General features: G+C 50.4%; 2 protein-coding genes across 8 annotated transcripts in view; one reads left to right on the top strand and one right to left on the bottom strand.

Moving 5' to 3' along the window:
* URB2 (URB2 ribosome biogenesis homolog) overlaps positions 1–11,948 on the bottom strand; it is a 28,352-nt gene extending 16,404 nt beyond the window's left edge. For 2 of the 4 annotated variants that reach the window (XR_006963707.1, XR_006963706.1), the window contains exons 1-5: positions 11,860–11,948; positions 11,135–11,204; positions 9,988–10,126; positions 7,840–8,016; positions 3,350–6,671 (exon numbers count right to left, since the gene is read on the bottom strand). Coding sequence is in view for 2 of the 4 variants with exons in the window: in XM_047088595.1 (XP_046944551.1) it covers positions 3,350–6,671; positions 7,840–8,016; positions 9,988–10,113 (3,625 nt within the window). In the remaining 2 variants the exon portion in view is untranslated. The remainder of the gene's footprint in view (positions 1–3,349; positions 6,672–7,839; positions 8,017–9,987; positions 10,127–11,134; positions 11,205–11,859) is intronic. The other 2 variants (XM_047088595.1, XM_047088596.1) reach the window with 2 other exon arrangements.
* Positions 11,949–12,068: 120 nt separating this feature from the next.
* The window catches only part of TAF5L (TATA-box binding protein associated factor 5 like), a 32,249-nt gene continuing 29,988 nt past the window's right edge, over positions 12,069–14,329 (top strand). Inside the window, exon 1 of one of the 4 annotated variants that reach the window (XM_047088602.1) lies at positions 12,069–12,293. The gene's annotated coding sequence lies outside the window, so the exon portion shown is untranslated. Of the gene's footprint in view, positions 12,294–12,587; positions 12,683–12,742; positions 13,109–14,329 lie in introns of those variants that run through there. The other 3 variants (XM_047088597.1, XM_047088599.1, XM_047088598.1) reach the window with 3 other exon arrangements.

Genomic DNA, 14,329 nt, shown 5'->3' on the forward strand with positions numbered 1-14,329 from the left:
ACAGTCGTGAAGTGAGCAAATGCTGTTGGAAAAACGGTGCCAACAGACTTGCTCAAGCAAGGTTGCCACAAACCTGCACACTATGAAAAATGGGAGTATCTGTGAAGTTCAATTAAGAAAACCACAATGAGGGGTGCCTGGGTGGCGCAGTCGGTTAAGCGTCCGACTTCAGCCAGGTCACGATCTCGCGGTCCGTGAGTTCGAGCCCCGCGTCGGGCTCTGGGCTGATGGCTCGGAGCCTGGAGCCTGTTTCTGATTCTGTGTCTCCCTCTCTCTCTGCCCCTCCCCCGTTCATGCTCTGTCTCTCTCTGTCCCAAAAATAAATAAACGTTGAAAAAAAAAATTTTTTTTAAATAAAAAAAAAGAAAACCACAATGAGGGAGGGCGCCTGGGTGGCTCAGTAGGTTGGGCATCCAACTTCAGCTCAGGTCATGATCTTGCAGCTCCTGAGTTCAAGCCCCACACTGGGCTCTGTGCTGGCAGCTTAGAGCCTGTAGCCTGCTTCAGTTTGTCTCTCTTTCTCTCTGTCCCTCCACCGCTTATGATCTCTCTCTCTCTCTCCCCCAATATGAATAAACATTAAAAAAAAATTTTTTTTTTAAGAAAAGAAAAGTGCAATGACGGGGGGTGCCTGGGGGGTTTAGTCGGTTAAGCGTCCGACTTCAGCTCAGGTCATGATCTCTCCATCTGTGAGTTCGAGCCCTGCATCAGGATCTGTGCTGCTGAGAGCTCAGAGCCTGGAGCCTGCTTCAGCTTCTGTGTCTCCCTCTCTCTCTTTGCCCCTCCCCCACTCATGCTCTGTGTGTGTCTCTCTCTCTCTCAAAAATAAATAAATGTTTAAAAAAAAAAAAAAAAGAAAAGTGCCATGAAACAAGGTGTTCCCATATTCTTTTACAAAATCAGTAGGGACACAGGAGCGGCATGGCACTTTTAGAGACATGAAAAGAACTCCAAACTTCCGGGTTCTGCCTGTTGCAATCATCAGGCTGCTTCCCACTTAACGTGGGAAGGCCTTCTGATGTCATCAGGGCAGACTGGTCCCCCAGGTCAGGGCATTCAAGGCCCTCTATAATCTGAACCCAGCCTACCTTCCCAGCCACATTTCAGCTCACAGACTATTCCACATTGCCAGAATACCTTCCCAGTCTTTGCTCACTACATAAGCATCAGGGGTGGAGGGGACCACAGGCTTTGATGGATAAAGACCTCAGCCCCAGCGTCCAACAAGGTGTAAGATCCTGGACCCCTGAGCTCTCCGAACCTCCATTCCCTCACCAGTGAAATGGGCAGAAGCGCACCAACTCCTGTGGTTGGCAAATGAAGGAAAGAGCAGCGTGGGGCATCTGCCGTGCGGAGGGCTCGGCATCAGCTCCCCCACCGTCTCCGCCTACCCCACCTACTCTTCGAAGGCCACTGCTTTTTGACGGTTTGCCCGCACACGCTCTAACCCACGGTCCCCAGGTCCGGGGTCCCGGAGAGCGCTGCACCGTTGTGCGATCTGTGTGAACGCCTGCTTACTTGATTACACAGGTCAAAATCAACACTTCAGGGGCACGGGGGTGGCGCAGTCGGTTAATCGTTCGACTTTTGGTTTCAGTTCCAGTCATGATCTCACGGTTCGTGAAATCGAGCCCCGCAGAGGGCCCTGTGCCGACCGGTGGAGAGTCTGCTTGGGATTCTCTGTCTGCCCCTCCCTTGTGCGCACCCGCATTCTCTCTCTCTCAAAACAAATAAACTTAAAAAAAAAAAAATCAACACCGCATTCATCTCCAGAGTAGGATGTGGTTCCACATGTGTATGGAGCATTTGTAAAAGCGATGGTTTCTCGTAACTGAATTGAGGCAGCCCTCAGTAGGCACTCCTTCCAGACCTCTCACTCCAGTCCCTCTTCCAGACAAAGCCTAGCAGCTCAAGAAGAGGAGGCCCCGACCCAACAGCAACGCCTGAGCCTGCGGTCTGAGGGACAGTGGGGCAGGCGGCCTCGGTCCCCCGATTGCCACAACAGAGGCTCTGTCCCTGGGCTTCTAACCCTCAAGTCCAGGGACACACAGTCAGGACCTCGAGTCCCCCTCAGGTCGAGAGGGTTGGAGGGAAAGAGACACACACGATATTCTGTATAACAAAGGGGAAGAGGGGCCAGAGCTTCAGGCCACCCGCTGCCATTTCTTGGATCACTCATTTAGGACACTGTAACCAGTGTTTGTCAAAGACTAAAATTCTAGCCTCCCCTAAGGTGAACACCGTTCCCTGAAAGAATCGCTGACAGAATAAGATAGAACATGTGACACCAAAGCCTTTTCAGTCAATCCACAATCAAGGCAGGGACAGAGAGGCTATTGAAAGGGAGACAACGGCAGTGTTATTCTGGCCTCAACACTCCGGTTCTGGCACTGGTCCGGGCGGCTCCGCTTCCTACAAGGTCCTACTAAACGCTTTTGTGTCTGATCACGCCTGCAGCCCCAGCTGCGGCTCCCTCCCGCCTGTCGCAGCTTTTCCTCCGGGACACAGAAGTCGGCATGCCTTCTGGGGGCTACGCCCGGCCGACACGCTCCCCAGTCTCACCTCTAAGGACTACCCTAACTAACCCCGACCCTCGGTAACAAAACCAAAAGAAAAGCAAACCACGCCAACCTGAAACAGAGACGACCTCGGGGACAGCAGCTATCAAATGCTTCTGCACACAGCCATTACGAGGTCTGTGGTCTTGACTGGCTGGCCCAGGAGGATGACATCAAACTAAAAGACCGTGAAGACAGCTAAGCTCCCGCCCAATTAGCACCCGCAGCCCGATGACGGCCAGGCATCACACTGAGACCCAGGGGTGGAAGTTCACTGAACTGCCTCGAGGAATTTTATGAGGTTCCCTATAAATTATTTGCGGTTTTTTCTTTGACTTGGCTTAACGTCGCCTTCAGTTACTGGAGATGGCACTGGAGATTGGACATGGGAAAGCCTACCAAGAAGAATGAAATTTATGTGTTAACCATCAGGGCCAGGACAGACAAAAGGTAAAAAAGATAAAGAGTAACAGATTTCAAAACTATAAACCAGAACAATGCCCCAAATAAGTAAAAAACTAAGATGTCAAACAACATACCTAGAAGGCCGCAATCTGTGTAGAAACCAGAACCGTGAGCTTTCTACGGACAGAGAATGCAGACACTGGACATGAGTTCCTGGGAGCGGGGCAGTGGGGGGATTTTCTCACTGCCCACAGCATGTACCTTCCACAGTGAACAGCTGCTCCACAGGAGTGTCGGGGGGAAAGGGGCACTCACCTTGCCGGTGGCTTACCAGCTTTTACCAAAAGCTCTATGGTACAGAATTAGCTCAAGAGAAAATACCTTACCTGCCAGAACTTTCGTCACAGAATGAAACACGGAGGCAAAAACAGAATCCTTCTTGGGATGGAGTTCTGGGGCCAAAAAGAACAGAGTTAAAAACCGCATGGCCGCCTGGAAAGACTGCTGGTCTCCTGCAAGGGCCGCTAACCCTGACAGCAGTTGAGAGTAAACGTTCTGGTAGAAGGCGGCATGGGAGGTCAGCATCTCGCCAGTCATTTGGGAACCCTGGGCCCCGTGCCTGGAGTGCTGGCCCACATCCGCCTCCAAGAGTGTGCTGACCGACGAGATGAAGGTGGAGGGAAGGCGCTGGCCCCGGGCCCCGCGTGCCCAGCACAGTTGCAGCACGGCTCCTGTCTGGACAATGGCCTTCTGCAGCAGCTCAGGCAGCGCTTCTGAGGCCTCATGGTGCTGCCTCCGCTCTTTGACCAAAGGCCCCAGGACTTGGCACAACTTGGTTAGAGACACCAGAAGGAGCTGCTGGCCCAGAGGATTCTGGTTTTCCACCTGCTTGCCTGACGGCGCTTCGGTGGACAGTTTGCAGAGGAATGCAATGATTTTCCCAAAATTGAGCACCAGGCTGAGCTTCATCTGGATAAGCATCTGCAGTAGCTGTTCCAAGAATGTCCCTGTCAGTTGGAGGAATTCCAACCAGGAGGGGTCATCCGCAGCCACAGAAAATCTACTACTGGCTCTGAACGAGGAGGTCAGCATGATCTCGAAAATCTCACTAGCGTACATGGTCTTGAGGACTGAGCGGGCACCTTTCCCTCTCTGCAGGTGGCCAAGAAGCCGGTAGCAAGTCTTCAAAAACCTGAGGGTCAGTGAGGAAGGGCAGGAGCTCCCCAGCCTGGTGACGGCCACGGACAGTAACAGAAGAAAGTAATGCACGTGATAGGGAGTCGAGAGGCTGTCCAGTTGCAGAGCAGAAATAACTTCCAACAATCCCAGGATGCTCTCTAATTGTTCTCCCTCCAGCTGAATGGGGAAGCCACTCTTGACCAAGGACAGTAAGTTTTGGGCAGTTTCTCCTTTTGGTTCTACACCTTCGGGTCCAACTTTTGCAAATCTGTTTTCCCAAAGAGCCACACCCATGTGCTCCTTTTCAAAGAGCCAGGGCAGCTGCTGACTGAGAAGACTCGGGTCACCCTGGGCCCCAGAACACAGGATGCCCGCACAGCCTTCGGACAGGCGCATTAAGAAAGCAGAATGGAGGGGCTGCATTTCTGGAAAGAGAGGGCTGTGAAGGACGGCACTGGATATTCTTTCAAGTGTGAGGTCTGCCTCTTCTTCTGCTGAGACCTCCTGGGCTTTGCTCGTCGGTAAAGTTCTCAGCAGCACACTGGCCAGGGATCCCACATCATCCGGACAAAGATAGGATATTAGAATTGTGAGATTCGACACGATCAAGTGCCAGTGCGCTACAGGGTACGTGAGTGCACTCACTGTCCCCACCTGGCCATCCCAGGAGGCGGTCGTCCTCCGATTCAAGCTTTCTCTGCCAGACCCAAGAATGTAGGCAGCATCACGCCTCAGAGTGCAGAGAGCTTCCTCAGACCGGAAACTAGTTTGCATTAAAGTCCTTTTCATTTTCTGCAGGTAGAGCTGTTCCAAGCAATACCTGCTGAGAGAGTCAAAGCGAGCCACAAACTTTTCTATCTTCTTCCAGTGGTGCGTTTCTACCCCGGGGAGCAACGAGGGGAGGTTTGCGGTCTCCACAGCAATGTCCGTAAGAGCCCCGGACACAGAGCGATACTGGCTGCAGTTCATGCTGAGCATGGTGTCAACCTGGGCCCAAGTGTAAGAGAGCAGGAGTGCAGAGTCACTGACCTTCTGCAGCCAGAGCTCAAGCTCCGGGCCCGGGGGGTCCAGGAGAAGGTCCAGCAGGGGCTTCACGAGCTCCCGGAGCATCCTCTCCATGGTGCGCTGCATCCGCCTGATGACGGGCAGAGGCGTGCTGCCGTCCAGGCTCCTCATGTTGAACATGATGCAGTGCAGCAGTGAGCTCAGGGACAGCGACTTCAAGGCCATGTCGGCATCGCCCCGCAAATAAGGCAAGACCAAAGACTGGAACTTCTCCAGCACGAGCGACCACGTGTCCAAGATCTGACTCGGAGGCAACTCCAGGAGGCACTCGCAGAGCACCCGGGAGGGGCCCGCGGCCAGCACGGGCTGCCTCAGGGCCTCGGCGGCCGGGCGGCAGATCACCCCCAAAACCTCCTCAAACAGCCGTGGCACTTGTCGGAGCTTCGCGTAAGTCTGGAAGAGGGTGTGAAGAAGCGCCTCCTGTGCTTTTCTCGTTCGAGAGTCTGTCACCTCTGCGTCAATCCAAGCTGAAGCCAACAGGTCGTCGAGGTCTGGCTCCAAAACCAGATGGTTCAGAGACATCAAAGCCTTGAGGCAGCGGAACCAGGCCGGCACGGACGCTTGCGAATGGTTTATCAGCAGCTCAGCCAAACGGCGGTAAAAGCGGAACTGGGCCTCTCCGTGCCGGATCCTGTCGGCGGCGATGTTGTAGATACCGCTCTGGGCCACCGAGGTCAGCAGCTGTTCCACAACCAGCAGTTCTGAGGTCCAATCCGACGCGGCCAGGGCGGCCAGGTGCTCCTCCTGAAGCTGTGCGATCCTCAAGCAGCCGAACAGCCTGGGGAGCACCTGGAAGCAGAGAAGCTGATTCCCCTCCCTGAAGTAAGAGTCCAGAAAGAGCTTATACAGCAAGGCCACTGAGTTGGCTACAACGGCAGCATGCAGTGACGGTTCACAGTAGCCCGTCTCCACCAGCCTGGCAATCACAGTGTCCGTAGGAGCGAGAACATTCTTCAGGGCCCCTATCTTCGCGTCACCTTGCTGCTGGTCCAAGAGCTCCTCTTTGTAGGACGAGAGCAACTCGGGCTGAAAGGCCCCGCCTTGAAGCACGGCCTCGATCTGACTCTTCACATCCCGGCTCAGCGCCTGCCGCAGCTGGCCCTGGCCAGCCTGTGTCCACGGGCCCCCCGAGAGTAAGTGCCTCAGGACCAGGCAGGGCTGGAGCAAGGGCCCAGTCACCTCGCCAAAGGCACGCCGTGGGTTGACTTGCTGCTGCTGGATCAACAGGTAGTGACCAAGCGCCAGGTGAATGACTTCGAATAACTGGGCGACCTTGGCTCCTTCTGGCTGCCTACAGGCCAACCAGCACAGCTGGCTTAGCAACGCCACTAACAGCTCCTGTTTAGCCGTGTAGATGACGGCGAGGGCGGGTGTCGAGAGGATGCCCTGGCAACAGCTCAGCACGGCACACATACTTCTTTGGGATTCCAAAGGAGAGAAGTCAGCTATCCTCTCGTTTATGATCTGAGCGTTAAAAAAGCAAGAAAACTCATTACTACACCCACCCACACACAAGAAGAATACAACTGAATCAGTGAACTCACTCTTTGTCCTTATCTTGAGGAGGAGGAAATCCCCAGATCACCGTATCTAAATCAACTTGACATTCGCTTACTGCACCAAAGGACGGCAGAGAACCTGTTTTAAGTCCTTCACACAGCCATCTCCGACCAATATAAATTCAGAAAAGGGATCAGTGCCTTTGTAATTCTGCTGTCCCTTCTAAAGAGCTTGTTTTTCATAAGACTTGAACTCCAAAGATTACTTTTCCTTATATCCTAAGCCTGAAATTCAGCTTAGAAGTTATACGTGGATGGACAGTGGCTTTGGGCTATGATCCTATGGTCCGAAATACGTTTTTACAACTACACTTTATATTAAAAAAAAAAAAAAAAAAGCAAAAAAAGCAAAAGATACTCTTAAAAGAGAAAAGCAGAGGGGTGCCTGGCTCAGTTGGTTAAGCATCCGACTTCGGCTCAGGTCATAATCTCACGGTTTTTGAGTTCAAGCCCCGCGTCGGGCTCTTTGCTGACAGCTCGGAGCCTGGAGCCTGCTTCAGATTCTGTGTCTCCCTCTCTTTCTGCCCCTCCCGTGCTCGCACTCACTCTCTCTCTCTCAAAAATAAACATAAAAAAAAAGTTAAAAAAAAAAAAAAGGTCATCAGGGCCCCTGGGTGGTTCAGTGGGTTGAGTGTCTGACTCTTGATTTCAGCTCACATCACAATCCCAGGGTCGTGGAATCAAGCCCAACGTCAGGTTCTGTGCTGAGTGTGGAGCCTGCTTAAGATTCATCCCCCTCCCCCTCCCGCCACCACCATCACTCTCTCCCGCTTGCTTGCTCACTCTTTAAAATTAATTAAGAAAAGGTAATCGACCACCACCCTGAAATAGTTCTAAGCTTCCCTTTAACATTAAATAACACAAAGTGCTTAGCACAGTGTAGAGCATACAAAACGCGTTCGATAAGTATATTACTAAAATTCTAGTAATATTATTTCCTTCTCGTCTTTCTCTACCTTGATACTTCCTATATCTTGAATAATTAACCCCAAAATAAATGAGCCTACAGCATTAACAGAAATCAAGAGATGCACGTTAACACACACAAGATAACACAAGAAACAGATAATCACCTTGACTAGGGAAATCTGAAGGTTAATTGTCTTTCCATTCTTGAGGAGATTCTGCAGTTTTTTGCTGTGTAGAATATTATCTATATAGATCCAAAGCCTTTCAACAATGTCTTCCTTCAGTTCAAGTTTTTTCTTATAAAATGCAACCAATGACTGTCTTGCCCAATCAAGTAATACCTGAATTTGGAAGAAATAGGCTCTGAAAATATATATTTTCTTACCAAGAAAGAAAGATGCTGAACATTTATAAGGATGTTCCATGTATAACCAAATCCAATTGCCAGAGAAAAAGCTGTCTTTTAAAACCTACCTTTAGTATTGAGGGCACCTTTTGGGATGAGCACTGGGTGTTGTATGGAAACCAATTTGACAATAAACTTCATATATTGAAAAAAAATAAAAAATAAAAAAAAATAAAACCTACCTTTAGTAATATTATTTTATATATAATAGAATGTCCTAGTAACTTAAGATGCTTATTATTATAAAATCGATAAAAAGAAAAACTAGGGGCACCTGGGTGGCTCAGTTGGTTGAGCGTCCAACTCTAGATTTCAGCCCAGGTCATGATCCCAGGGTCGGGCTCCGTGCTGAGAAGGGAGCCTGCTTGGGATTCTCTCTCTCTCCCCTTCTGCCCCTCTCCCCTGCTTGCTCACTCTCTCTCTCAAAAAAAATAAGTAAATAAACAAATAAACAAATAAATAAAATAATAATAACAGAAAAAACTAATTTTGTCTTCATTCGAGGCCAATAAAAAGTTTCAAGTGAAACTCTAAACAATTTCTTCTAACTCTTCTCGAGTTATGCTAAATTTCAAAAGTTAGAAGCACAACAATTGCTCAGAATGGCCGCTCAAAATGAATCACACCCAGAAGCAAAAACAGAGTCAAAAGGCAGAGGTTTGTGTTCTGGCTTTCCCACGTTACCTGTAAAACCTCTAGGTCTATTTAGCTCATCCAGAAGATGGAGACGGTCTTCTATGAAATAATGCACGGGTGCTTTATGAAAGGGGGGGGGGTCAGACATGCATAGTTTCCATTACTGTAACACGTTCATCAAAGGGGTGAGGCCTCAGGTCATGACAGGAGAAATGTTGTAACAGTATGAACAGTGACAGATGCTAAAAGGGAAAATAGTTCTCAGCATAAGACTACGGAGACCTTGATCCAACCGCCACTGCTACTTCCGCCTTCGGCTCACCCTGGGTAGCACCTGCCAGGTGACTATCAAGCTGCTAAGATGATTCTCAGGTGCAGCCAAATTTAGAACCCACCGGATGTGAGAGCGCTCTACATCCTGGACCTCATCATCATCTTAATAGATGTAACCCATCTTTGATGCATTTTGTGCTGTCTTCTTTAATATTAGCACATGGGTGTGTGTTAACACAATTTCATGAGTTCAACATCCTGGTGTCTCTAGTATATTAACAGGATTTTTTTCGTTTGTTTTTTGCCAAATAAGCTTGAAAAATGTTAACAAGACATGCCTTTCTTGGTTCCTAATCTACTTCTAGAATGGCTTACTACAGATACTAAAGCTTCTCTACTTCCCACTGGGTCAAATTCCAAAGCTGTTTAACAAATCACCAAAAAGCAGTTGCTTATGGAGCATTACCTTGGATTCACAAACAAATGCAGCTACCTACAGACTCGGATCCTAATTTTTGTAACCCAGTTCCCAATTCGTTCACTGATGCATATAGGTGATTTGAAATATGAGAGGCGTTTCTTTTTTTTTTTTAATATGAAATTTATCGTCAAGCTGGTTTCCATACAACACCCAGTGCTCATCCCAACAGGTGCCCTCCTCAATGCCCATCACCCACTTTCCCCACCCTCCCACCCCCCATCAACCCTCAGTTTATTCTCAGTTTTTAAGACTCTCTTATGGTTTGGCTCTTTCCCTCTCTAAGAGGAGTTTCTAAACACACACAAAAAAATACTGACTTTGTAACAGAAAATCTCTGTTAATGAAATATTTGACTCATTCATTTTTTTTTTACTGATATTACTTTTAACCTCTAACCACGTTTTATTTTCCGACCTTTTTTCTTTCTAAATTTTAATTAAATTTCAACACATAATTTATATAAGTGACTGTTCTTTTTAGTAGTAAACAAAAAGGTAAATTTCACATTAAACTTACTTGCTCTTTATTTGGAAGAACGCACTGGTGGGAAATCCAAGCAAAATGAGCTAGTTTTAGTTTATCTTCCCAAGAAGTTGTCTTGCTTTTGAGCTTAAAGGAAATGCCGGAATAAATAGCAGCCATTGCTACACTTTATCTAAAATTTAAGATGGAAAAAAATATTATATTAAGGCCAAACTCAATAGGCACCAAAAAAGAACATCATGTATCTTATTATCTACATAATACATATTCCTTGAAAAAAAATTTAATGAACTAAAATACATCAACAGAGTTATTGGGCATAAACCTATACATAAAATGCTTTAGCCCATGAATTTTCTGGGGGAAATTGACAAAAGCAGGCATAAAAAGAATTACACTCACATATGTACCAGTATTCCTGCTGTGATCAAACATCATATCCTCCGATGTGAATGTGCAGGAATACAACCGGGCAAAACCCAAAGTATTCAAATTATTTGTGAAAGGAGATTCACATGAGGTTTTAGACTGAAAATGTCTGCATAAATCACCTGCAACTATGTATCATCTATATGACTATCATCTATGTGACAAGCCCCACTAGTTTAGAGAGAGAAATAAGCAATCTTTGGAGAAAATATTTCACCAAGTAGAAAAGAAATATAGTATAAAACCAGTCCCAACAGATGTATTGTTATTTCAGCTGCAACAGTAACTTTCCACTGTAACTTTATTCTGTTTATATACATGTAAGCTTATAGACATGCTCTCCTTCCAAAGACTCGATACAGTTACACAATTGAAACTATAAAAATGAGATATAAGAAAATTATAAAGGAAGGCAAGCATACTGACCAGCTATAATTCCATAAGCCTGAAGTAAATATAGCTTTGAGTTTCCTAATCGTCATTTAAAAAAAAAAAAAAAAGGCGGAAACCTATCACATTAAGTCATATTCATTATACACAAGAAAACAAGTTCCTCAAAAGTGAACCATTTTCCTACTCGGTACTGAAATTAAAATACTGTAAATAAAATCAAAATAGGACAATACCCAAAAAAAAAAAAATCGCAGTTTCCTGATTCTGACATACTACCAAAGGGAAAGAATTTGCTATGCCAAGGGCTGGATCACTTGTATTTCTTCAATCTACGGAGCCTGAAATCCTACAGACCTACCTTCAGAATTATACAAGGAATGAGCGACCACCACGGTAAGGACACTAATATCAGCACAGCATCCTTCCCTCTATGAGAGAACAGAAGAGTCAAGGGCTGTCAGTTTTCCCATTTTGTCAACAGGTCCACACGTGCCCATTCAAAGAAGAACTTACTTGTAACTTCAGTGTGTCAGAAAGCCAACGTACCAGCTACAAAGTACTTAAAAAGTGTTGGCAGAATTGGTTACAAAGACCCTCCCGGAGGCTACCAACTTTCCGCTCCCGGTGCCATCCGGCGGCCTACACGAGGGGGCGTGAAGACCACCAGGCCGAACGCGAAACCGTGTTAGTACCCACGCAAAGGGAGCTTAAGTGCGGCCACACTCGGAACCCCGCGGCGCATCATGAAAGCAAGCAACGAGAACCAGAGAGCAGCGAGGAGCGACGTAAGGGGCTGCCGAAGGAGCGAGCCCAGGCGGCTCTCCGCAGCGCTCGCTGTCCGCGGCGCGGGGACGGACCCGGGGCGGAGGACCCTCCCCGCTTAAGGAGCCCACCTCGAGGCCAACCCCGGATAGGGACGGCGGGCCGGGACGTAGCGCCCGCCCCGCGGGGGAGGCTCACCTCGGGGCCGGCCCTCGGTGAGGGGCACACCTGGAGGACGCCCCCAGGGAAGCTCACCTCCCGCCCCGCCCCGAGCAGGGCGGCGGCGCGGCCGGAGGGCAGTCCCCAGGTTAAGGAGCTCACCTGGCGGCCAGCCCCGCTTAGGGACGGCGGGCCGGGGCGCAGCACGGTGGCGGCGGCCGCAGGTCCGGACTCCCGGACTGGCCCACCACGTGGGACCGGCCCCCGCGCTCCTTCCGCCCGACGCCGGCGGCGCGGCGGGGCGGGGCGGCGCGCACGCCAGGCATCGCCAGCAGAGCGCCGAGGCGCCTCGCCCATTGGTGGAGACGGTTGCGCGTTGGAGGCCCGAGCGGCCCAGCCCGCGGCCCGCTCCGTGTCAGTCAGTCATGGAGCGGCCGCCCATAGCCGCCGCCGCGGGGGCGGCAGGGCGCGGGGCGCGGGGGCCCGGCTGAGCCGGCCGTCGGAGCGAGACCCTGCGGCAGAGACGACGGAGGCGGAAGCAACCCGATCCCGGAGGCGGCGGCGGCGGGAGGAGCCGGAGCCGCCTGGGATGTTCAGTGAGTGCGGGGCGCGCGGGCGGGGAGGGCCGGGGGAGGGGGGTCGCGAGCCGAGCGCGCGCGCGGGCGGGCGGGGGCCGGGAGGGAGGGCGCGCGGGCGGCGGCGCGGCGGCGCGCGGCGAGGCCTAGGCGGGGCGCGCGCCCGCAGCTCCCGCCGGCGGGGCGGTGGGGGCGGGGCGGGCGGGCGGGGCCGGCTGTGCGCGGGCGCGGCGGCCGCGCCTCCGCCCTCGGCCTGCGAGTCCCAGGCGGCCGCGGGCGGCGTGGCCTGCAGTCGGCAGCTACACCTGGAGGGCTCCGCGTTCCTGCTCGGGGTGGGTCCCGCCGGGGCGGCTGCCGGGCACCCGCCGGGAAGGGGTCCTGAGCGCTGGGCAGCCGGGGCAGGAGCACAGGTCCGCATCTCCTTTTCATTTAAGGAAAAAGGAAATGCCTTTTGGCCGAACTCACGATTAAACTTCGCACATGGTGCTTGCGGGTGGCCGGGTGTGAAATCGACCTCTGCGTGTGACAGGGGGGCGATCTCGAGTTAGACTAGTTGCTGCTGGAGGATACCGACCTGCAAGGCTGCCTTTGAGGTTGCTTAACTCATGACAGCAAGAGGTTTGTGCGCTTAGGCGGTACTCGCGGAGCTCCAGGGCTTTTTGAAAATGTATCAGGGGAGGCGTCGGTCCGAAGTCGGTTGATGGTTAGAAATAGTGGGTGTCATTTTAGACTTAGCGGAAGTGGAGGACTTGAAAGCTTCATGCAGTTCTCCCATCAGTTGTGAAAGTGTCGTTATACTGCGGATCTCGCAGCTTGTATGGTTCTGGGATCAGAAGGTAAGTCTGCCAATCCCATGCGGCGTTCGTCTTCAATTACCTAAACTCTGACCTTGCAGATTGAAATCTTGGAATGGGGACTCCCGCGAACAAGCAGTTGGGTGCCGTGTCCGGAGGAGCAGTGAGGGTGGAGTTTGTCTGCTCTTAGGTGATACAAGTGCGTGACCTACCTGAGTTGTGGGGTGGGAGGACACGGCGGCCGTTCCCCATGCTCACGGCCCTGCTTGAAAGTGAGAGTAGGAAAGGGAGTTTGTGCCACATCTTTAAACTTCCGAGAAACTTCAAGTAGTGGATGGCGCTTGATGACCCTGTAGACCTAAGGTTGAAACCATGTAACCTCTTTGAGCCTTAGCTTCCTCTTCTGTAAAACGACGTGAGGACTGATACCTTAAAAGTAGGTTTCTTAAAGGGTGCCCCCCCCCAAAAAAAAGGAATAAGGAATGTGAAAATGCCTGACATATAGAAAGCACTAAGTGGTAGCTATTGTCATTTCCTTTTGGGGAGAATACCTTTTAGATTCCTTGTGGGCCTAAATTCTTCGTGTAAAATGTGAAGCCTGCTAACTTTGATTTGCTTTGCCAATTACAAATCCTTCTTGCCTCTGAAAATGCAGTGTTAAACTAGGAAGCCAATGGGTGGGCTTGCCTTGAGTGTTTTTTCTTCATCATCAGACAATAAATCAGGTTCTTGTGTCTTGGAATGATTTTGTTGCTCCTGCCTATAAATGTGAGGTTTACATGTGCTTCTGTCCCTGTGAAGCTAGGCGAAGGCCTCACTTAACCGCTCAGTAACTGGTTTGGGGGGTTTTGTTCTTACAAACAAATGTCCTTCGTAACACCTGTGAAGGACATCCCAGGAGAAAGGGAAGGGGTTCTGGTTTCGATGATTGGTCTTAGCTGGAAGGGAGCCCTAGCGGTCCTCTGTTAAACCAACATCACCCAGTGGATGCTACTGGAAGTCGTTTCCAGCCTCCTTGCGTGTGAGGGGCAGCTTCCCAGGTAGCAGTTGTTCTGACCATTCTCTCAACGAGCAACTGGGAAGCCTTCACTGTTGTCAAGAAGCCTCTGCTTTCATGTGGAACCTTCTCAGGCAGCAGGACATTGTAAAGGGTCAGGGCCCAGACCCTGAAGCCAGGTGACCTGAGTTTCCATCCTGGCACTGTGAAACCCTAGGGTAGTGTCTAACTTCTCTGGGCCTCAGCTTTCCTATCCAAGGAATGTT

Source organism: Lynx rufus, unplaced genomic scaffold (assembly GCF_022079265.1).
Source record: "Lynx rufus isolate CCGP_SWC_20201006 ecotype Redwood Valley unplaced genomic scaffold, mLynRuf1.p SCAF_25, whole genome shotgun sequence".
Classification (NCBI taxonomy): Eukaryota; Metazoa; Chordata; class Mammalia; order Carnivora; family Felidae; genus Lynx; species Lynx rufus.